The sequence below is a fragment of the Camelina sativa genome, chromosome 16 (assembly GCF_030686135.1).
Source record: "Camelina sativa cultivar CO46 ecotype springtype chromosome 16, ASM3068613v1".
NCBI classification, from domain to species: Eukaryota; Viridiplantae; Streptophyta; class Magnoliopsida; order Brassicales; family Brassicaceae; genus Camelina; species Camelina sativa.
The window spans coordinates 22104944-22129744 of NC_141895.1; the positions used below are offsets into that span (position 1 = coordinate 22104944).

Here is a 24801-nt window from a genome sequence, read left to right on the forward strand (position 1 = left end):
CAGAGGAAGCATTCAAAGTCTACTTAATTATTCTGAGAAAATGTTAGTTAAAACTTAAAACTACTAAAAATGACTAACATAAAAATTTGGAGATACTACTAAATCAGGAATTAAAACGTCGTTGATTTTTAGTAATCTGAGACAACAATAATTCATCACAATGTCGGTAAAGCCATAAAATTGAGCATTTATTTCACTTCAATTATCGCAAGCTAAAGTCACGACAGATAGTGAACCAGAAACAAACCAAAAGAAAACCGATGATCTCGAACCAAATAGAACCGATTATTTCTTCAGTTCTGGAAAGCCCAGTCCCAAATCTCGTGACGCTGGACACCATGTCCCATCGAACCGGCGAAACCGATATACATTACCTCGTGAACCACATTGGAAAGGTCGAATTTTGCTTCGATCAAAGGCCGGTTCGGTTTCTTCAAATGTGCCAAACCAATGGTAACGGAGATGACTTTGTGATTGTTGTTGTACTCGATCCAAGCCCTGTATCTGTCTCCACTACTCAGCTTCAAATCCTTAAACAACCAACCGTTTCTTGTCATAACCCAATAACCGGATTTGACCGAAACCACCGAATCAACCGAGTTAATGTCGACTCCGACATGGTTATCGTTCATATCACGGAGGTTCTTGTCCTGAAAGACATCAAACTCGACAGCAAAGAGATGGTTATTAGGATTACCGTTGCTGGTTCGGTTCACAAGACTGAGATAACCTAAACCGGAACCGTCGTGTTGGTTAGCGGGTACGACGATGAAGGCGAGGCCGTGACCTGGACCAGGGTTTGTTTTAGGAGTAATGGAGAAAGTGAAAGAGGTTTTGAAAGGGTAGAGAGACGTAGCGTTAGGCTTGAAAGTGACTGGACTGATGTGAATAGCTCGGCCGTGTGAGAAAGGGATGTTGTCTCGTGTCAATGCGATGGCTCCGGAGCTGTTCGGACCATACTCAGCGTCTCCACGGAATGATATTAGACCGGTGCCATTACCACCAAAGGAATTGAATTTGAAATTGTAAGCAGTGGTGGTTGTGGATTGAGAGGTGAAGAAGATAGCTATGAACAGAGTGGTGAAACAGAGCATTTGGTTCTTCATTTTTTTTTTTTCGCTTTGTTTTTGGGAATTTGGGAAGTGAAACTGTGAAAGTGATCAACTTTATAAAAGGCGATTAGAGGGTGAAGATATCAAGAAAGGTTTTTGGCTTTGTGTTAAAATAATGGACATTGAGAAAGAAAAAAGAGACAAAGAATTTGAATTATGGCGTTATATGACAAATTCTACTTCTGAAAATGCACAAAAACGTTTCTTCTTTTTTTCTTTTTCTGTGGCCACGATGCTGCAAACAAGACTTTATGAGTGGTGGTGGCCAAATGAGAAAGAAAAAACAAAAAAAGTTAAATTTTCGTATCCACTATAATTGAATGAAAGCATGGATAACAAAAAAAAAATGACTAGTACGATGAGGTTGGTCCGTCGCTTTCCCTAACACTATTCTCTCATTCATATAAAATCAAATCTTAACATATTTCATTTAGTTATACCGAAACTAATTTTTTAAAAGATTTTTTTTAGTATTATACAAAGTGAATTTTGTATTTGTTAATGCTAATAATAGTTCATTTCTGTTTTCAATATCTCTAAAAGCACTTCTAATGGGAGCTTCTTAGAGGGTTTCGTAACATTAAAATTATAAAAATTAATCAAGAAAAAGGAAAGAGAGTTAGGAGAGGATCTTTGTTAAGATGTAAGAACCTTTGAGTTCTTATTAAGAACCTGATATGCCACTTGTCTTAAATTTTTGAATAAATAAGAAAATTAACCTAAAATAATATTACAAAATATTGCCATTAGAGATGCTCTAGTTCTCAATAATTATAGTATAATATTTAAATTATAATTCTAGAATATATTTAAATTATAATTATAGTGCAATGAATCTTAGCTTGATTGATACCTCTTAAACTATTTTATAAATTATTATAAAAGACATAGACTATATATTTAAAATAATTCCAATATAGTTAATTAGTTATGCTATGTATTATGATTTTCCCCTTAAATATGGTATACAAGTCATCACGTTTTGGTCCAATCTTCTAATAGAAGATGAAACTTTCTACAGCAAGGTATTTGCCACCATATATACCTCTGTTCATATTTGAGAAACTAATTTGATTTGGTTTAGTTAGTTTAACAGTATTCAAGTTATGGGTTCGATCATGAAAAGTATTAGTATTAGTATTATTTAAACAAACAATTCAAGTTCAAAACCATGAAGTAAAAGTATTTGTATTCTCCATACGCATAACAAAATCATAGACATTCATGGACCCTTAATCGAGTATGATTTAGGATAAAGTTACAAGAATAAATATTCCTAAGAAAGACTTTACCACTCTTAACTATGCAAAAACCATGAAGCAGAATTCAAAATGGTGTCATCTCAAGAAAAGAATGATCAAAAGAAAATTGGACAACCAACATAATAAATCTAGACATATTTTACTAATCACATGTGTCCTATGTTAAGAAATAAATCTAACAAACTCTTATAATGTTCTAGAATAGTAAACAGAGAAGTGATTAAATAAAACATAATATACCTTTATTAGACACAAGAGCAGAGACTCTATATGCCACATGTATATAGTGGGGATGATAAAACTGTATGTCAATTACAGAATTGTATTATTAAACAAAAAGATAATTACGGGAAAATCAAACTAACATTCGTTGCACTTTCTAATTGGATACACTAGTGATTCACTGGAGTTCTAAGCTCCATCAAGTTGTAAGATTAAGTGACTAAAGATAGACACTAGTGCCATAACACAAATATTTACAATTTGTATTGTAAAAAAATCAAGGCAATGAGTATGGTAGAACTAGAATGCTAGGACAACAATCATCAGTCTTTGATGCACAATTCGAGAATGTTATTTTTGTATGTGTGAGCCAATCACCAAGAGTTTAGAGCATGGCACAAAGACAAAATACATTCATAAAGCAAGAGATCTTATGCTACATGCATGCACCAAAGGAAAGATAATAAGTATTATAAAATATCATTTCATATGTTTGGAATATTCATACTAACCATACGACATTGATGATGAATTCTTACTTGGAGTATAATTTAGGATAAACATACAAGAATAAATATTTCCCAAAAAAGTTAAGTCCATTTACCACAGTAAATATTCAGAGAATCAACAGGCAAAAGTCACAAAAGTATCATCCAAAGACACTTTGACAATAAACCAAAATGCAACACAAAGGAAAAAAAAGTACAGAGGACAATGGTAATTGACAAACCCTAAATTGAAATTCAAAGTGTCCATTTCAAACAAACAAATCGAATTGAAAAAAATGAAATAGACAAGATATAAACACATTGATAGTAGCGTTGTTTCACAAAAACGTAATAGAACATGACTCTTACAGTTTTATGCAATGTTCTATAATACTAACTCATTGCACACCGAAACAAAGTTCTACTTTGCCAAATGACAAACAAAAAAAACTCGACTTTGAACATATATATATATGTACTAGAAGAACTTTCAAGTCTAACAACTAATATTGTAAACCGAAACATAATATTAGACATACGATTCAATTAGTCAACCTAAAGAGCAGAGAATACCATAGCAGTTCTTCCACATGCCAACTATGATGATGATAAAAATGTACTAAATCCTGATTTTGACATCAGTCATAGAATAGTGTTATTAAAAGAACAAACATGATAGGAAAATCAAGAAAGATCCATTTCACATTCTAGTAATTCAATAGATTTCGAGCTCCAGCAACTCAATAAGACAAAGATTAGACTCTAGGACTACTACCATAAGAGAGATATTTTCAATCATTTTGTATAGTAAAGACTTAGGTAACATGTAGAATTTAACACTGTAATCATCAGTTAATGATGCAGAATACCGAGATATCAATCAACAAGGGTTTAGAGGACAGCGCAAAACATATATATACATTTGAGATTCAAGAAAACTACTACAAGATGCATACATTTCATAGAATGAGAAACCTTATGTTACATAGAAGCACCAAAACAGAGATAATAATTATGTTATACGCAATGTAATGTTCCAAAATAAAATACTACCATTATACTTATACACAAGTGATGTAGAATTTTAAAATGTCATTCACACCAGTAGAGTAATCACAAAGGGTTCTAACTTTTAAGCACAACACAGGCGACTAAAAGAGAGAACCTATGATACTAACAAGCACCAAAACAGAGATAAGCATATACCTGAACAAATCAAAATTGTATCATAATTACAAACAAAACAGAAATAATCTAACAAACTCTTATAATGTTCTAAAAATTGAATTGTAAGAAACAGAGAAGTGATTAATAAAGCATAAGACATTTAGTATACACAAAGAGCAAAGACTCATTATGCCACATGCCTATAGTGGGGATGATAAAACTGTATGTCAATTCCATACTTGTTTTATTTAACAAAAACATAACTAACACAGAAATCAAACTAAGATTCGTTGCACTTTCTAAATGGATACACTAGTGATTCATTGGAGCTCAAATCTCCATCAAGTGGTAAGATTAAGTGACTAAAGAATAGAAACTAGGGTCATAACACAGATATACACAATCAATGTATTGTAAACAAATCAAGGCCATAACACAGATATATACAATCAATGTATTGTAAACAAATCAAGGCAATGAGTATACTTGTAGAATGCTAGGACAATAGTAATCAGTGTATGACGCACAATTTGAGAATGTCATTTTGTATGTTTGAGCCAATCACCAAGAGTTTAGAGCGTGACGCAAAGGCATATACAAGCAAGAGATCTTATGATACATACATGCACAAAAGCAGAGATAATAAGTATAAAGTATAAGTCAATCTACCACAATAAATAAACTGAGAATCAAAACGCTAAAGTCACAAATGCATCATCCAAAGACAATCTTACAACTAACCAAAATGCAAGAACTATGATCACCATACATCTTATATAATGTAACACAAAGCAAAAGCAATTACAGAGGACACTGGTAATTGACAAAAGCAAAATTGAAAATCGAAGTGTCTATCTCAAACAAACATATAATATTAAATATTCCTTTCTTAAGAGATTACAGATGGAACTAAAAAAAAAAATGAAATAGACAAAGAACATACACATTGATAGTAGCTTCGTTTCTTAGAAACATACAGAACATGACTCTTACAGTCTTATACAATGTTCTATAATACTAACTCATTGCGCTACTTTGCCGAATGACAAACTAAAAACTCGACTTTGAACATATTTATATGTGTACTACAAGAACTATCAAGTCTAACAACTAATATAGGTCATGTTCGTTTGGTGAACCAGATGCAATATCTGGATGCAAATGCTTATTGTTGTTCGTTTAGTAACAATTAGGAACTCATTTGGATACAATATCTCGATACATTTTAAAAACTCATCAAAAAAAAACTGAATTTCTGGAAGAGATTTTTTAGAGAGTTTGGATGAGTTTACCACTATTTTAATTAAAAAATTACAAAATATTATTTCTCAATTCTAATATACATACAACTTTAAAATTCCAATTCTTCATCCACCAACCTGCAAAATCTCATTTTTCTCTGAAACCGCAAAATCTCATTTTCCCACCAAAACTGCAAAATTACATTTTTTTGCCAAAACCGCAAAATTTCGCTTTTTCCGTCAAACCGCAAAATCTCATTTTCCTACCAAAAAACACAAAAACATGAAAACTCGTTTTCCCGCCAAAACTGCAAAATTTTGTTTTCTCGCCAAAACCGCAAAATAACGTTTTCCCGTCAAAACCGCAAGGTTATGTTTCCCGCCAAACTCGCAAGGTTATGTTTCCCGCCAAACTCGCAAAATCTTGTTTTCCCGCCAAAAGAGCAAAATCTCGTTTTCCCGCCAAATCCGCAAAATCTCGTTTTCCTGCCAAATCCGCAAAATCTCGTTTTCCCGCTAAAACCGCAAAATCTCGTTTTCCCGCCAAAACCGCAAAATCTCGTTTTTCCACCAAAACCACAAAATCTCTTTTTTACCAAAACCGCAAAATTACGGTTTTCCGCAAAAAATGCAAAATTTTATTTTCTCGCCAAACTCGCAAAATCTTGTTTTCCTGCCAAAACTGCAAAATTTTGTTTTTCTACCAAAAACACAAAATCCCATTTTTAAATATTTATTTAATATATATGAAAATAAGCAAAAAAACATAAGTAAATTTAAACCACTAAAACATATTCAACATAAAATAAAAGGTTTTTTGGTATTTTACATATATTGTATCCAGATACAGAGATCAAATTACAAAACAAACATAATTGAATCGAGATACAATTTATGGACACATGAACCAATAACACAAACGAACATCATCTAGATGTTGCGTCCAGATCTTGATACTGTATCCAGATATTTTGTCTAGTTCACCAAAGGAACAGGGCCTATAGCAAACTATGGTTCCTAGAACCGATACAAAGTATTAGACATAGAACACAATTAGAGTACTAAATTCTGATTTTGACATCAGTCATAGAAAAGTGTTATTAAAACAAAAAGCATGGTAGGAAAATTAAGAAAGATCCCTTTCACATTCTAGTAATTCAATAGATTTTCCAAGCTCCAGCAACTCAATAAGACTAAGATTAAACTCTATTACCATAAGAGAGATAAATTCAATCATTTTATATAGTAAAGACTCAAGCAACATTTACAATATGTAGAACTTAACACTATAATCATCAGTTAATGATGGAGAATACCGAGATATCAATAACCAAGGGTTTAGAGGATAGCGCAAAACGTACAGTTCATAGGATGAGAAACCTTATATTACATAGAAGCACCAAAACAGAGATAATAAGTATATTATACACAATGAGTATACATGTAGAATGTACGACAATAATAATCAGTGTATGATGCACAATTTGAGAATGTCATTTTGTATGTTTGAGCCACCCTGACTAAGAGCATGACACAAAGACACAAGCAAGAAATCTTATGATACATACATGCCCAAAAGCAGAGATAGAATAAGTATAAAGTTAAGTCAATCTACCACAGTAAATTTTCTGAGAATCAATGCATCATCCAAAGACAATCTGACAACTAACCAAAATGCAAGAACTATGATCACCAGACATCTTATAATGTAACACAAAGCAAAAAAACATTACAGAGACACTGGTAATTGACAAAACCAAAGTTGAAATTCGAACAAACAGACAATATAAAATATTCCTTTCTTAAAAAGATTACAGATAGAATCCAAAAATGAAATAGACAAGATATATACACAGTGATAGTAGCGTCGTTTCATATAAAAACGTAACAGAACATGACTCTTATAGTCTTATACAATGTTCTATCTAAATGCACTACTTTGCCGAATGACAAACAAAAGACTCGACTTTGAACATATATGTGTATTAGAAGAACTTTCAAGTCTAACAACTATAGCAAACTACGGTTCCTAGAACCGATACAGAATATTAGACATAGAATACAATTAGTCAACTCTAAAGAGCAGAGAATATCATAGCAGTTCTTCTACATGCCTACTATGATGACCATAAGGTAGGAAAATCAAGAAAGATCCATTGCACACTCTAGTAATTCGATAGATTCCAAGCCCCAACAACCCAATAAGACTTAGATTAGAGTCTAGTACCATAACAAAGATATTTTTAATCAGTTTGTATGATAAAGACTCAAGCAAAATGTACAATATGTAGAATTTAACACTATCATCAGTCAATCAACAAGGGTTTAGAGGATAGCGCAAAACATATACATCTGAGATTCAAGAAAACTACTCCAGGATGCATACATATCATAGAATGAGAAACCTTACATAGAAGAACCAAAACAGAGATAATAAGTATTTTATACACAAACACAATGTAATGTTCCATAATAAAATCTACCTTTTTATCGTAGACAACAGAAAATACTACCATTATACTTATGCACAAATGATGCAGAATTTTAAAACTTCATTCACACCAGTAGAATAATCATTAAGGTATTTAACTTTTAAGCATAACACAGGCGACTAAAAAAAAGAACCTATGATACTTACAAGCACCAAAACAGAGATAAGCATATACCTGAACAAATCAAAAATGAATCATAATTACAAACAAGTTTGAAAGCATATACCTGTTCAAGAAGTCTGCTACACTTGGAATTCTTCTCAACGGCTCAACGGCTCCAGAAGCACATAACCTGCAGAAATTAAGATTAGTTAGTCTTCATTTAATGGAATTGCTTGATACTTACCTCATTTTTTGAAGCTATGATAGTCTTCTATCCAATAAATCAACAAGTCTTAACCACTCCATTGTTGTATTTGTCACAGATATTTTGTCTTATTTCTTTAAGCCGTTGGTAACCACTCAATAGTCTTATAACTTCTTTAAGCCGTTGGTCTATTAGTTTCAGCCTCAATCTTAACCTCTTTCTCTTAATGTGCTGGTCGTTTTTACCATCCAACAAGTCTTTGTCAAATATCTTTGTCTTTCTCTTTTTTTAAGCCGTTGGTCTATTAGTTTTTAGGTTCAGCCTTTATTTTAACCTCTTTCTCTTAATCTGCTGGTCGTTTTTACCATCCAACAAGTCTTACTCAAGTGTTGGTCGTTTTTACCATCCAACAAGTCTTTGTCACATATCTTTGTCAAATCTTTTTTAAGCCGTTGGTCCACTCCATAGTCTTATAGCTTCTTTAAGCCGTTGGTCTGTTAGTATTAGGTTCAGCCTTTATCTTTAACCTCTTTCTCTTAATCTGTTGGTCGTTTTTACCATCCAACAAGTCTTAATCACTCCATTGTCTTTGTCAAAGATCTTTGTCTTATTTCTTTAAGCCGGTGGTGTCTACTCTTCTTTAAGCCGTTGGTCTATTAGTTTCTTTCTCTGTCTTATTTTTTTGTCAAGTACTATTGTCTTTATGCCTCATATTTTAAGTCGGTGGTCTGATTCCATCAAACAAAAGGTTGGTCGTTTATACCATCCAACCCAAAGTCTGTGACTTCTTTCTATGTCTTAAGTCAGGGGTAGTCAAATTGTAAACTCTTTCTTTTCTTTTTGCCCGTTTATACATTCTCTGTCTTAAAGACTTCTTAAGCCGTTGGTCTGATTCCATCAAACAAAGGGTTGGTCGTTTTTACCATCCAACCCAAAGTTTGTGACTTCTTTCTATGTCTTAAGTCAGGGGTAGTCAAATTATGAACTCTTTCTTTTCTTTTTTCCCCTTTATACACAGTCTCTGTCTTATAGACTTCTTAAGCCGTTGGTCTGATTCCATCAAACAAAGGGTTGGTCGTTTTTACCATCCAACCCAAAGTCTGTGACTTCTTTCTATGTCTTAAGTCAGGGGTAGTCAAATTGTAAAATCTTTCTTTTCTTTTTTCCCCTTTATAGAGCCTCTGTCTCATATAGACTTCATAAGCCGTTGGTCATTCCCCCATCAAACAAAGGGTTGGTCGTTTATACCATCCAACCCAAAGTCTGTGACTTCTTTCAATGTCTTAACTCGGGGAGAGTCAAATTGTGAACTCTTTTTATTCCTTTTTCCCCAACATGCATGTACTACCCATCCAATATATCCGATTCCGTTTGGGACAATGTCCCCAAAAAGAATCAGGCAGAGCACCATTAGATTAGTGTCTGCCCACGAATCTCTTTGGGTTTTAAAAAAAAACAAAACAAAACCATCCTAAAAACAAAAACCAACAAGTTCCGTAGAACAATTTTAAAAAAGCCTTTGAAAAACAGATGACTTGGATATATAAATCCCAAGACTGATGTCATCAATTGCAAAACAAAATCATAGACGAGAGAACTGATCGATCATAAAGGTTTGTCCTCTTGTTCGATTTCAACCCTCAAAAACTGAAAACCCAAAAAACAAAAACCAAAATTAAAATCAGGAAAGACAAGCGATATATATACCTTGACCACATGTTTCAAGCAGAGACAAGCTTCTTCGAAACCCTAAACAAAACAAAAACAACAAAACAAATCGCGACTGTTAGAAAACTTGAAATCGAAAAAAAAAAAAAACAGAATCGCGAAAGATAAGGAAGGAATCTAAAACCCAGACGATGATGGTAGCAAATTCAGGCCAAATCAAGCATACTCCAATTACAATCAAAACCCTAGATCAGTACCTCGATGACGGATTTCAAGCCGTGACAAGCTTCTTCGAAGCCCTAAACAAAAAAAAAAAAACAAAACGATGAGAAAACTTGGATATCAGAAATAAAAAACAAATCGCGAAAGATTAGTGAGGAATTTAACCATAATCACCATCAAAAAACCTAGACGATTGTAGCAGTATCACGACAAATTAAGCATCCTCCAAGATCCGTTAAAACCCTAGATCAGTACAACGTAAAAGATCGATTACACCAATCTATATATCCTAAAACCAAACTCGCGATATATATAATATCGAAAAGAAACTTACTAATCTACAAATTTTAGTAACAGATCTTCGATTAATCGAGTGGATTCTTCCCGAAGAAATAGAGAAAAAGAACTTTTTTTTTTTAGTTTCTGATGAATTGTGAAAATATTTATCCGTTGCGTCTTGAGTCTTGACAATAAACGCGTTTATATATTATTAATACTGTATCGACCGTTGATCCGCTAGATGCTCTAATCGGACGCTCCTGCATCTTCCGCTGTAGGCGGTTTATGTTAAGTCTAATAGAGTTTAAAAGATAGGCCCAATACGGCCCATTAATTCAAAATTCAAATTTTAAAAACGCGTATAGTAGTTTCTAATTGACTACTGAAGTGAATATTCAAATGAACGGGGTCATTTATTGTAAAAACTTTCTAGTAATAATCTGAAAAGTAGATACATGTCACGATAGGCCATAATAACCAAGGCATTTATTAGCTTCAATTATCAAACAAGCTAGATCGATGGATCACGAGATTCAACGACAGTAATAAAACTTCGACCCTGTATTTAGTTTTTGGCACTGTTCTCAAAACTCCAGTCCGAGATCTCGTGACGCTCGGCGTCACGTCCCATTGAACCAGCAAAACCCATGTACATTTTCTCGTGAAATACTTTCGAAAGATCGACCCTTGCTTCGATCAATGGCCTCTTCGGTTTCTCCTGTGAAGGCCCGATCGTGACTGTCACTTTAGCGTTCTCGTACTCGATCCAAGCCTTGCATCCATTATATCACTCAGCTTCAAAGCCTTGAACACCCACCGGTTTATACCTCCGGTTCTTGATTGAATCCAATAACCGGCTTTCTTAGAAACCGTCGAGTTAGCCGAATTAATGTTGATACCAACATGGTTATCGTTAATGTCGCCAAGAGACGCATCTTTAAAGACGTCGAACTCGACCGCAAAGAGATGGTTATTGGGATTACCGTTGTTAAACCGGTTCACAATACTTAGGTAGCCTAAACCCGGAAACTGTGTCGTTTTTATTGTGGGGGACGACGATAAAGGCGAGGCCATGACCAGGATTAGGATTTTTCTTGCGAGAAGTGATGTCGAAATTGAAAGAAGTTTTAAAAGAGTAGACGTAAGAAGAAGAAGGACGGAATCACGCCTTCAAAGTTACTTGATGCGATTGAATCTGAATCTATATCTGATTAGGTAAGTTTTGTAAGTAAGAAATCTGAGTCTATATAGTTCAGGTAAGTTCACGTTTTGGCTTCGGAGACGGAATCGGAATCTGAATCGGATTTGACGGCGGCGGAGATAATGGTTATATGGGCTATACAAGGGCCAACTGCTTTTGGTTTAATGGTTATTTGAGTATGTATACAGTGTAAATAGGCTTATTGGTTTATTCTGGCTAACTTGGTATATTTTTCTTCATTACTTTACTTGTGTATATAAAAACGCTTCTGCAACTTTACGGCGATCAAAATAGAATCTTCCTAGCAGGAGAATTACGGAATGGTGAATCTTTTTCTATTGTTTGTTTTTTCTTTTGTTGTTGTTGGCAGATGCTGTTCTTGAATATTTTTCTTAGAATCCACACTGAAAGATTTCGCGATTGGACGTGTCGAACAAACACAATGGCATTCGGATTATCGCAGCCGTAGAGTCGTGCTATATGTTCTTGAGAAGAAGTCAAAGAGATGCAATGCTGATGATTCTTCGCTTAATCAATCTTGTTAGCCATTTAGGTTTGTTTGTTTACAGTTTATGCTGTAAAATTAAATGTATGCTATAAAAGATTAAGAACATCGATGTAAAAAAAAAAAGAGATTAAGAACATCACAGAAAACTATGCGAGTCCTCTGCTACAAATATCACTTATACAACAGCTAAACCAAAAAAAGAAGCGAAACATGAAGCTCATTTTGAGCTCAAAAATCCAAATATAGTTTTTTCTAATTATTTAATATAATGACAAACTTCATACGCATACAATTCATTTGGTACCATTACTATAAATTAAGCTATATCCATTAGTACTTAGAAGGATCATTATTATATGACACAAGGACTTCAAGTCCCCCGCGATTTCGAGTCCCCTGTAATTAAGCTATGTCTCTACTAGCATTACCGAAATATCATTTATACAAGAGCTAAACCAAAAAAAAATGACGAAATAAAATTTAGAAGGAGCTAACGTCAAACCAAAAATAAAATAAAACATGAAGCTCGTTTTGACAGTGTCTTCCAAAATATCTAATATATATATAATATATTCTTTTGGTACCATGATAAGAATTGTGTAGAGATGCAACTTTCACAGACATCGCAGCAACAATTAGTCCCACTTGTACAGGTTTGATTGCCTGCAAGATAACACCAATAACACTTCAAATTTCTCGCAAATAGTTTTGATATTAGCTGGTCGAGAAACAAGTAGCTAGCAGCAATGGTAAATTAAAAGACCAATACTAATCTGTAAAGCCTACCAATCGGTGCCGTTCTTGTGAAACCTATCTATAACATCTGTAAAACGACGAATTTTGCTTAAGCGAGTGCCAACAATAGGCGGGGCCAACCACCACGGCCTACATAATGAAGAGCCCCGAATTAGTGGCTAGTTACAGACTCTCTGTAATCAAGAATCAATAAATTTGTTTCTGTGCCAGTACTTTTTATCATAGTAGGTTACGATACTTCCGTATGATGGCCTACGATGACAGCAACGTTTACAGCCTTTGAAGCCCCTAAGGCTGTACAATTCCCTTGTAGATGTGCCTTTCTTAACATAGAGGATCCGTCCTCCCAAGACACTTCCGTCGAGTTTTAAGCCCCTAGTAGAACGATTTGCCAGATCAATGAGAGCAAATCTGTAAAAAGAAAAGAAAAAATAAAGTCAAATATTTAATTTTTTTTTTTTTGCGTTTGCATGTAAGTTGAGAGTGGAGGGGACAAGTCACAAACCCCAAGGCAACACCGGTAGCACACTCTATGGGAACATAAACCCTTTTGACCTTTCCACATGAACTGAAATGTTTCCACAACGCTCTCTTGATTTCATGCCTAGGAACGGAAATATCAAATCCTCGACAAAAAGGGTCCGATTATTGTTTCCATCATGTATCTCCGAAATTGCACACATCACGGTTCTGACATCGAGAAAACAATAAATAAGACTTCTTTGTAACCAACTTATGTAAAAAAAAGAAAGAACATATGATGATCATGATTCATAAAAAAAAAAAAAAAAAAAAAAAAAAAAAAAAAAAAACATATACTCTGAATGGTTTAGGTCGTGTGGCACTTGTTTGAATAATGTGCCGTAGTTCTTTAACTGTTTCAGTCATCTCTTTCAAAGATTTCCTCAATTTTTCTATTTCCTAATTACAGAATAAGAAAACGACACAAAAAAACGTAAGTTGTAGTTCTCAAGTGAAAGTTGAGAAAAGTGAGGGAAAAAATAATGAATGTACTAGAATCTGACCTTCTCGTATTTCTCCATCTGCATCTTCTCCAAACAAACAAAAAAACATTCAATGTTTTTTTTTTTGATTTTAATGTAAAGATTTCATTCCAAAAGAAACAGAAGGAAAACATTCAATGTTGTAAAACGTTTAAGTCTGTAGGGATGAAAAAACTAATATCACAGCTTTTATAAGCATATATAGTAGATCAGAATAGGAGACCTCATCATATCTCTCGTTGTGTTTCTTCTGCTTCTTCCGTTTATCTTTGATTTCCAAATCATTCATCTCTCTCTTATTAGCTACGTACCGTTAAAATCAACATAACAAAAAAGACAAGATTATCGTCAGTTCACAATCAAAAAAAAAAAAAAAAAAAAAATTGACAGATCAATCAATATAGATGTGCCTATTTCATACCTTTTTGCAAAGGATTCGTGACTTTATGCACATGATGTTGAACTGGTTCAACCTAAAAAAATCCGAAACAATGACAAAGTCCAGTACTCGAATTGTGAACAAACCAGAAACAGAGTAGAGTAAAGAAGAAGAACAAAGAATAAAGCCATAAGAAAGAAAGAAGAGTAGACATCGGTGGATGTCGAGTATTTCGTGAGCCTCTTTTCCATGGTTTGTAACGACAAGTTGAGTAGAGAGAGAGCACAGCGACTGCTACGTTTTCTATAGAAAGAGGATAGTCAAACAAACCCTAGGTAATAATTTTTTTTTTTTTAATATACACTTGTACAAAAATATTAATATTTTGTCTCTCAAATTGTTGTTCTGTTCTAGAAGCTTCCTTTTTTAGCTCCCTCATTAATTACTTTGTCTAATGCCCAACAAACATAAGAAAAAAAAGAATAGGAGTCTCTTAACCCATTGATTTTCTAGCTTCAAATATATAACCAGCCACTTCATCCGTTGACCTTAGATAGTCTCATCTATCATAAAATCGTGGACTAGTCAATCACTACTTTGGGACTTTTGCATACATCCATATGCTCGAACAATATACTTATTTTTTTTTTTTCCCAAAATACGTTTAAATCATAAGTTACAGTCTATGAATGTACTGAACCAATATCAAGTTTTTGAATATTTCGCTGTAATCCGGATTAAAGAAAAAAAAAAAAGGCTACCAATTTTTTTTTTTTTATATAACAAAATTTTCTTCCAGTGAGAAACGAATACGTCACCACCTCTTAGAGATTCTTAAACCTCCTAAATAAGAACCGAATTCTTATTATTTTTCTATTTTTGATTTATTTTTAATCATAGTTATGCTAAGAGTTCGTTCTAAAAGCTCCCGATAAAGAAGCTCTAAGGATTTAACCAAAGTATCTTAAAACATATTTTATTTTAAATTTTGAAAAAAATGAAATTAAGAATTTCTTAAGAAACTTAGATATTTCATGCGTCCATTGAAGGTTGTTAAATTTGAGATTCTTAAAAAAGTATATATATATTTTTATTGTAAATTATTATGGTATTTTGTTTAAATTCATAAGACTTGTATACTTTAAAAAATTTAAAAATATTGCATTTAATAAAAATTTAAACAAACATTACATAAAAGCATATTAAAAATAAATTACGAAATGATTAATTTTAATATTGATTTGTGCCAAACTTTTCCCATATATGCTCAACCAAATCCGCTTGCAGTCGGTCATGTATTTTCTTGTCACGAACTTCATTTCGAATGGTTATCGTATCGCCCATCATATTTCTGAGATTTGAAGGGATGTCTGTAGAATACGTGAAATCCACTTCCGAGTTCGGTTTGATTCTACTTGTGCAAATGTGGCCTCATCATACTGAGTATACCCATCACGTTCATCTTCTACAATCATGTTGTGCAATATGATACATGCTCTCATTATGTTTCCAATTTTTACCTTATCCAACATAAGAGCTGGGTTTTTGACTATGGCAAATCGAGCTTGCAAGACTCCAAAAGCACGTTCGACATCTTTACGTACAGCTTCTTGGTACGTAGCAAATAACGATGCTTTCGGATCTTGTGGCATTGAAATTGATTTGACAAAAGTAGCCCATTTTGGATAAATACCATCGGTGAGATAGTAAGCCATACGATATTGTCGTCCGTTGACAAAGTATTTTACTTTGGGAGCTACACCTTGTAATATGTCATCAAAAACTGGTGAGCGATCGAGAATATTGATATCGTTTAATGTACCTGGAGCTCCAAAAAATGCATGCCATATCCAGAGGTCTTGTGAAGCTACAGCCTCTAAAACAATTGTTGGCTTTCCAGATCCACGTGTATATTGACCTTTCCATGCAGTCGGGCAATTCTTCCACTCCCAATGCATACAATCTATGCTTCCTATCATCCCGGGAAATCCGCGTACCTCTCCAATATTGAGTAGTCGCTGAAGATCTTCTGGTGTGGGCCTGCGTAGATACTCATCTCCAAATAAATGAACTATTCCTTCAACAAACTTTTCCAAACATAACATAGCAGTGCTTTCAGCAAGACGGAGGTATTTGTCAAACGCATCCGCTGCAGAACCATACGCCATCATACGAATTGCTGCTGTACACTTTTGTATTGCAGAAAGACCTAGCCTTCCGTGACCATTTCTTCTTTGTTCAAAGTATGGAACTTCTGTTGAGAGTCGTTCGACAATACGCATAAATAAGGGTTTGTTCATTCTAAAACGGCGACGAAAGATTTGAGGAGGATATGTTGCATCTTCACGGAAATAGTCATCCCATAAGCGTTGGTGACCCTCTTCACGTTTTCTTTCAATGTGGACTCGTTTCTTCTTCTCAGGTTCCAACGGATTCATTGCTTGATCAAAACGATTCTGGATTGCTTGATCAAAATAATTGTTGAGTGTTTGATCAAAATACTCATCCATCTTTTCTTCAATGTTATTAGAAGAAGATGCCATTTTAAAAAAAAAATAGAAGAAGAGCTTGATAAAGTGTTTGAATAATATTGTAGAAGAAGAAGAATATGTGGGTACAAAGATGAAAAAGCTTGATATTGTGGGTAGAAAGATGAAAAAGCTTGATATTGTGGGTAGAAAGATGAAAAAGCTTGATATTGTGGGTACAAATTGTGGGTACAAAGATGAAAAAGCTTGATATTGTGGGTACAAATTGTGGGTACAAAGATGAAAAAGCTTGATATTTATGTGTCTACGAAGATGGTCTTATATATTGATGACCTTGTGGTGTTACAAAGGCATGACACTCTCGTCCGTGAACATAACATGTGACTCTAAGCAAAAGCTTTCTTGTCCGTGAGAAAAAGATGCAGGTCCGTGATTGCTTCTTGTCCGTGACCAACAGCTTCTTGTCTTCTTCTTCTTCTTGTCGGCAATCCTAATGGAAGGAGACATAACAATCATTTGACCATTGCATATCATTAAAACAAGTTAAACTGAAACAAATCAAGCAAACAACGAAAGCAATCATTCGGTGAAACAGAGTTATGCATATCATTAAGACAAGTTAAACTGAAACAAATCAAGCAAACAATGAAAGCAATCATTCGGTGAAACAGAGTTATGCATATCATTAAGACAAGTTAAACTGAAACAATACAAGCAAACATTGAGAGAAAACAACACAAATACATCGTTAATAGTCAAGAGTTGACAAACATTCGGTAAATATCTTAAACACAACATAACAAACACATCAAACATAAACTCAAACTGAAACTAACTTGACAACATGTCATTTATTATCTTATTCTTCAAAGCGGTTTCCATTTCAGTCAAAGGCTCAGTTTTAGCAAGTAGACGGTCAAGCATTTTATGTTTGTTTTGCTTCTCTTCAATTATACTTTGTTTCTCTTTCAAGGCAAATTCCATTTGTCTTATCTCCCACATGCTCTGAAACTCAACAAGGGAAGAGCCTTCTGGAGCTGAGGTTGGCTTGTTCACAAGCCTTTTACCTTTCGCCTTTGCTGCCTTAATACCAGTAGGCCGAGCTTCCTCCTCTACATCATTCACTGGAACCAAGCTTGATGACTGTGAGTGAAGATCACTACACTTCCTTCTCTTTGATGCTCCATTACCTTTCGCAGAATTGGATCCACACCATTTCTGATCATGGCGAAGCTCCCTCCAAGCATGCTCAAGTGTGAACTTCACCTTATAATCGTTGAAGAAGATTTCATAAGCCATTTTCATTACATCATCTTCATTCTGGCCACTTGATTTCAGCTTTGTTGCAGCCTCATAGCTTCCAACAAACTTGCAGACTGTTTCGTTGATCTTTTGCCACCTTTGCTTGCAATGACTAGGTTCTCTCTTTTCTACACCAACTAGCTTAGGATTTGAAGCATAATAAGTTGCAATTCGTGACCAAAAAGTACCAAATTTTTGATCGACAGCAACAACTGGATCCTTGCTAGTGTTGAGCCAAGCACCGATGAGGGCCACATCTTCTGTGTGTGACCACTTCCTTCTACGCTCCTTTGATTTCTGTTCACCTACAGGTCCCTCCTCAGCATACGAATGGGTTTCAAGGGTGTGGCTTTCTTGTTGACTACTTAACAGGTCCACACAACCTAAAGCTTCACTAAATGGGTCCATAGGCAAGTTTCTGGGTTGAGTTTAAAAGAGGATCGAGAATAATGAAGGGTTGATTGTCTGGTTATGTGTGTAAAGGAGAAGAAAGGTATGTGTTTAGGTTCAGCTAAACACTTAATATATAACTAGAAGTGAGGTGTAACCTTGTAAGTGTATTTGGTTTTTAAATATTGATAACAAGCCATCAATGACAACTACTAAGCATTGAGTATAACCTAACACTAGACAATAAGTGTATTACTGTGACAACAACCAACAATGTGTGTTTAAGTGTGACAATACAAGCAAACAATGACAAGTTTCAAAGCATTGAGTGTTTAAATGTGACATTTACCAAACAGTTCTTGTCAATTTAATGATGCAAATTCATGATGCAAATAACCGAAAGACTAAGAAAGAGAAAGAGACAACAATGACCAACCAAAGACCCTTAAAGCCAGCAACTGAAGAAATTATACACTAGCAGAATCACTCAAAAGGAGAAACGAAACTCACTTGTTGAAGTAATTGTGGTAAGCGTTTCGCAAATCGGCGCAGGGAGAAGTAGAGGAGCGAGCTGAAGTTGAATCCTTTTTCTTCAATAAACCCATCTTCCCAATCTCACTACTACTCTGTCAGCTTAGCAACTCTGAAAACCCATCTATAAATAATTCAGAAACCAAAAAAAAAAGAAATAGTATCACTCTTAAGAAAAGGATAAAAAGACAATAATACAAATCCTAACACAAGATTTACTACAACTCATCACAAACAAACATAGAAATATATAGAATCGAACATAACCACCAAAAGACACCAAACAAAGAAAGCTGTCTCATAGCATGCTCCTTTCACATTTGACTCAAGAGTCTTTGTCAAATACTTATGTACAAATACCTTGTTGAATTGCCTCATTTAAGACAATTAAACCATATGTTGTTGTCTCTCTACAAACAATGGCGTTTATTCAAACCTAAATCAAAACATAAAACAGAGGATGGAGGGACAAATTCAAGATTTGCCTAAAAGAGAAACATGGATCAAACGAATTGAAGAAAGACAAAAAAAAAAAAGAAGAAGAAGAGAGGATCAAATAAAAAGAAAAAAATCAATAAAAAAAACTAGACATCTCTAGTCACATGTAATGGAACCCTATACAGATCTTCGTAGTGCTTATATCAAAAGGAAGACGCAAGTTAACATCCACACAACACATATATATATGGACGATGTTACAGAGCTATCAAGATATCAATTTCACAAAATCACATCAACAGAATCAAAACACACATCTAAAATAAACAATTTACACTACCAGAGAAACACACATCTAAGAGGTCAACCATGTTAACTTCAGTGGTAGAAGACACAATACTCATTCTATTTTTTACAAAGATTTTGAACCCTACTCATAATACAAGAGCAAGAGCAAGAGCAGCATTGCCGCCAGCAAGCTGAATTGGCAATTTGATAAGTCAGTGGAGATCGCAAGAAAACAAATTACACATAAAAAACAAGATTTTTGATTCATGGGCATATGATTTAACCAGATTCAAATGCAAATTCACCACCAAAACTTCAAATTCATTCACTAGTCTAAATCGATTCGTTACCGAACCAAACACAAATCGAAATCGGAGTTTTTTAGTAATAGATTTGGAATTCAGCAAAACAACACAGAAGAAAAGAAAGTGGGGAGGGGGACATACGACGGGATCACCGGAGAGAGACGAGAGAGAAGAGAGAGATCGCTGGAGAGAGACGAGAGATCGCCGGAGCAAAGCCGAGAGCAAAGACGTTTCTCACAATAAAATCGCCGAAGAGAGACGAGAGGTCGCCGGAGCAAAGCAAAGAAATCTAGCTGATCTCAGCCGTTGTCCACCACCGCCTTGTCGGTTAATTTCTTCTTCTTCTTCTTCAATCCCACCACCGCCTTGTCGGTTCATTTTTTCTTCTTCTTCTGTCGATCAAAGGGGAGAGACGAGAGAGACGAGAGAGAAGAGAGAGAAGAGAGAAATATAATTAACAAAAAAATAAAAGGAAAAATTTATTTTTCTCCCACCCAATCAGAAACTAACACACCTAAATTTCTAAACATACCAAAAACATCTTAGCTAAAAAACGATTCTAAACTAAATCATACCAAAAAAAATAACTTTAATCACATATAATACTTTAGAAACCGTTAAGCAATTGCTTAAATCCTTTGATGGACTTGCCCTAAGGCCCCTTAAACATCACGCGAACGCCCAAAAAGTAAAGTGTGACGATCAGTTCACCGGTTTAGGATAACCGAGCATTTAAACCAAAAAATCAAACCAATTTGGTTCTTTCTCCTGCGCGCGTCTCTCTCTCTTGCAAGATTTCAACTTGGAACAATTAGGGAAACTAAAATAAATTAAAAAAAAAAACAGTACAGAGAGAGAAGAAGAACATGTTTTCAACTCCTCGGGAGAGATTAAAAAAAAAAAAAAAACAGCGAATAATGTGGAATCAATAACGAAGAAACGCTTGGTCGAGAGTTAAAATCTGAAACCCCCTCTCCCAAACAAAGATCTGTGATTATTATAACTAATTTAGCCTCTCTAAATCGATGGGTGGTGGTGGCAATCTCGTCGACGGTGTTCGTCGTTGGCTTTTTTTTCAACGCCGTCCTTCTTCTTCTTCCTCCAATAATCATCACGATCAGATTCACCACAATCCTCCCACCGTTTCTTCTATTCCCGACGACCCTAACAACGACGGAGACTTTACAAAACTTACTTTTTTTGAAGATTTCGATCCTTCTAAGCTAAAACAGATTAAGGTTCCTAAACGAAATCACTTACCTATGGAGAAGAAGGTATTTAGATTTAGATTCGTGCTTGCTGCTTTGTGACTTTTTTTTCGTATTTCGATTGTTTAAATCTGATTTGATTGATGATGGATGAATCTGGTTTAATTTCAGATAATACCTAATTCTGAATTCTTCACTGAGTATGGAGAAGCAAATAGGTATCAGATTCAAGAAGTTGTTGGCAAAGGTAGCTACGGAGTTGTTGGTTCTGCTATAGATACTCACACTGGAGAAAGAGTTGCTATCAAGAAGATCAACGATGTGTTTGATCATATCTCTGATGCGACTAGGATTCTTAGGGAGATTAAGTTGTTACGTTTGCTTCTTCATCCTGATGTTGTGGAGATTAAACATATCATGCTTCCTCCTTCCCGTAGAGAGTTTCGAGATGTTTATGTTGTCTTTGAGTTGATGGAATCTGATCTTCATCAGGTTATTAAAGCTAATGATGATTTAACTCCTGACCATCATCAGTTTTTCTTGTATCAGCTTCTCCGTGGTTTGAAGTATGTTCATGCTGGTTAGTTTAGTTCTCTCATGATTTCTCTTTTTTTCACTTGTGTGTTATTATGATAAATAAAGGTTATTGAGCACAGCTACGTTTTCTCTGTTTTTGCAGCCAATGTGTTTCATCGGGATTTGAAACCAAAGAACATTCTTGCTAATGCTGATTGCAAATTGAAGATTTGTGACTTTGGTCTAGCTCGTGTTTCCTTTAATGATGCCCCTACCGCTATTTTTTGGACTGTGAGTCATCATTTATGTTCAACACTGTGAAAAAGCAGTCTGTTTCTTAGGCTTTATTTTCATTAGAGAACCATTCTCTTTTAGTGCTAAATGTACTCACTCTGACTAACTTTTATTTTAATAGGATTATGTTGCTACTCGGTGGTATCGTGCCCCTGAACTCTGTGGATCCTTTTTCTCCAAAGTAAGCTTATAATTCTCAGCAGAATGGACTTGTATCTTCTTGGTTTCATGTAGGAAGATGTGTTACTGTGTTTTTTTGGCTCAATTTTCGTTGTCATTTCCTTGGGGGTTGTTTTATTTCTTGTTCATCAATCACCTTCATTTGATCTCTGCTCTGTGTTCCAGTCTAACATTGTGCTTTATCCAGAACTTGCTTCAATACCAATGCTGAATTTTAGGTCTACAGTATTAATTATGTCAGGAGTTCTTTGGAAAGACCTTTTTTAGCATGTGCTTTCTTGTATAGAGCTCTGTTTTTCGTGCAATATATATTTCCATGTGAAGTTCTCCTCCGTTGTCTCTTAGAATATGATGTAGGCCTATTGAGTCCACTTTTGTATTATGACCTCTGCTTCAAGCTTAATTAATTATCTAATGCTAACTCTACTTTTTCTATATCCAGTATACCCCTGCAATTGATATTTGGAGTGTTGGTTGCATATTCGCCGAAATGCTTTTAGGGAAGCCGTTGTTCCCTGGAAAAAACGTGGTTCACCAATTGGATATAATGACCGATTTTCTTGGCACTCCATCTCCAGAGGCGATATCAAAGGTCAGTTATAATATTTGAGATGGTCGTTTTGTCCTTCAGAGGATAAAAGCTTGAGCTATAGCTCTCCTTTTCTGTGGAAGAAGAAAAAGACTATCCAGTAGTTGAAAAACTATTTGATCAAGCGTTTTTCCATCAGTGAAAGTAATATTGAGTTGCATTATAAATGAATATGCTATCTTTAAATTGACAGATCAGAAATGATAAGGCTAGGAGATATCTTGGCAACATGAGGAAAAAACAACCAGTCCCATTCGCTAAAAAATTCCCTAAAGCAGATCCTTCAGCCCTCCGCCTTCTGGAACGCCTGATTGCCTTTGATCCAAAAGATCGTCCGTCTGCTGAAGAAGTAAGCTGAAGTTATTTTTTTTCTATTTTTCCTTATTTGCAGAACCAGAATCTTTATGTGCATTTGTACATGAGGCAGTACTACAGGGCACGTCAATGCAGAACCTTGAGGATGATGAAACATCAAAGAGCAAACTACAATTCTATGTTTACTGTTTTCAAATCCTTAATATCTCTGTATTTACAGGCATTAGCTGATCCATACTTCAGTGGTCTGTCAAGTTCAGAGCGAGAACCATCGACACAGCCGATTTCAAAGCTTGAGTTTGAGTTTGAGAGAAAGAAATTGACGAAAGATGATATCAGAGAGTTAATTTACCGAGAGGTGATGACCCTTCTACATCTCTTCTTTTGTTTTGATTCTCCTCTCTTCGTGTTTCTAATGGATTACTTAAAAACCGTAGATATTAGAATATCATCCTCAGATGCTGGAGGAATACCTTCGTGGTGGCAATCAGCTCAGCTTCATGTACCCCAGGTTGGCTAATTGATCAAATATACATTCTCAAGCTAATACGAACGGGAACTACCCAATATCGTGAATTTGCTGCAATGAATTTCTAGAAGTTTGGGTGATATGTGCTTAATCAGGAGTCTTAGTGATAACCCATCTTGGAACATCGTTTGTTGATTGCTGTGAAATGCTTGCATCTTAGGTTTATATGTTGAAATGTTGATATTGGAGAAATGTAATAGTCTCTTGGTTTCAAGAAACTTGGCTGAGAAAAACATTATCTTTGCCGATGCAGTGGGGTAGATCGATTTAGGAGGCAGTTTGCTCATCTTGAAGAAAATCAAGGTCAGGGAGGAAGAAGTAACGCACTTCAGAGACAGCATGCTTCCTTACCAAGGTACAACCATATAGAAAAATCTCTGACTTTCTATCATTTAAATTAAAACTATCGTCTCTGCATCAAGTGATGGTCTTTTCAAAATAAATAGCCAGCCAGCATATATTGATCTTCTTGCATTGCATTTCAGAGAGCGAGTTCCTACATCCAAGAATGAAACAGTTGAAGAAAGCAGCAACGATATTGAGAGAAGAACAGCAGCTGCTGTAGCTTCAACCTTAGAAAGTCCCAAAGCTTCACAACAACCTGAAGGTACAGAAAATGGAGGAGGAGGGTATAGTGCGCGCAACCTGATGAAAAGCTCTAGCATCAGTGGTTCTAAATGCATAGGTGTTCAATCTAAAACCAAAACTGAGGTAAACGAAGAGAAACCCCATTTCTTAGATGCCTGAATGTTTGTAATTTACTGATCTTGTGCGAGAAATTATGTGTTATTGTGTTATCTTGCAGGATCCCATAGCAGAGGAACAAGATGAGACTGTTGCTGAGATGGCTGTGAAAGTTGCATCTCTACACAATTCTTAGTGTTTCTTTTATTTTTCTTGTTTAATTTATTTTGTTCCCCTATTTACGGAGTTGTAGAAGCAAAAGTTTGGTTTCTCACTCACTCAGGGGTTTAGGTTTTGGTTGTTGTATCAATACTACGAGGGGACTGTGATTATAACACTTGGTTACCGATGTAACTTTGTCTGTATCATAACTCGAAATTGAAACCAATTTCCGAATCATGTAGAAAGAGTTGGGTATTTTTGCGGGTTAAACCG

The 24801-nt window shown here is 35.0% G+C and overlaps 3 protein-coding genes, 1 long non-coding RNA gene and 1 pseudogene across 5 annotated transcripts; 1 reads left to right on the forward strand and 4 right to left on the reverse strand.

Annotated features, from left to right (window-relative positions):
* Positions 1-103: 103 nt before the first annotated feature.
* Positions 104-1398, reverse strand: LOC104751221 (lectin-like protein At1g53070). The gene has a single exon (XM_010473131.3). It carries the CDS (start codon positions 1104-1106, stop codon positions 294-296), a length of 813 nt encoding a protein of 270 aa, XP_010471433.2. The 5' UTR covers positions 1107-1398; the 3' UTR covers positions 104-293.
* A 9502-nt stretch (positions 1399-10900) lies between these two features.
* On the reverse strand, positions 10901-11622 carry LOC104753821 (lectin-like protein At1g53060 pseudogene; annotated as a pseudogene). Its single transcript, XR_015585040.1, has one exon. The product of XR_015585040.1 is annotated as a lectin-like protein At1g53060 pseudogene (transcript).
* A 1038-nt stretch (positions 11623-12660) lies between these two features.
* Positions 12661-13848, reverse strand: LOC147925834 (uncharacterized). Its single transcript, XR_015583519.1, has 5 exons — positions 13745-13848; positions 13431-13615; positions 13139-13336; positions 12956-13054; positions 12661-12832 (listed from the first exon to the last, which is right to left on the reverse strand). It is a non-coding gene; the product is annotated as an uncharacterized LOC147925834 (long non-coding RNA).
* A 3780-nt stretch (positions 13849-17628) lies between these two features.
* Positions 17629-18507, reverse strand: LOC104753823 (glutathione S-transferase T3-like). The gene has a single exon (XM_010476018.2). It carries the CDS (start codon positions 18505-18507, stop codon positions 17629-17631), a length of 879 nt encoding a protein of 292 aa, XP_010474320.2.
* Positions 18508-20843: 2336 nt separating this feature from the next.
* LOC104751223 (mitogen-activated protein kinase 15) lies at positions 20844-24765 on the forward strand. The gene is made up of 11 exons (XM_010473132.2): positions 20844-21325; positions 21431-21839; positions 21939-22066; positions 22191-22250; positions 22692-22841; positions 23032-23187; positions 23374-23511; positions 23591-23664; positions 23936-24037; positions 24168-24393; positions 24488-24765. The coding sequence occupies exons 1-11, from the start codon at positions 21077-21079 to the stop codon at positions 24560-24562; spliced, it is 1767 nt and encodes a 588-aa protein (XP_010471434.1). The 5' UTR covers positions 20844-21076; the 3' UTR covers positions 24563-24765.
* The last annotated feature ends 36 nt before the right edge of the window (positions 24766-24801 follow it).

What these genes read in the sequence shown, in the direction of transcription:
- LOC104751221 (XM_010473131.3), bottom strand. Translation starts at nt 1,106, where the DNA reads ATGAAGAACCAAATGCTCTGTTTCACCACTCTGTTCATAGCTATCTTC.
- LOC104753823 (XM_010476018.2), bottom strand. Translation starts at nt 18,507, where the DNA reads ATGGACCCATTTAGTGAAGCTTTAGGTTGTGTGGACCTGTTAAGTAGT.
- LOC104751223 (XM_010473132.2), top strand. Translation starts at nt 21,077, where the DNA reads ATGGGTGGTGGTGGCAATCTCGTCGACGGTGTTCGTCGTTGGCTTTTT. An exon ending in ACTTACCTATGGAGAAGAAG is followed by an intron (nt 21,326 to 21,430) that starts GTATTTAGATTT and finishes GTTTAATTTCAG; the next exon opens with ATAATACCTAATTCTGAATT. An exon ending in ATCGTCCGTCTGCTGAAGAA is followed by an intron (nt 23,188 to 23,373) that starts GTAAGCTGAAGT and finishes CTGTATTTACAG; the next exon opens with GCATTAGCTGATCCATACTT.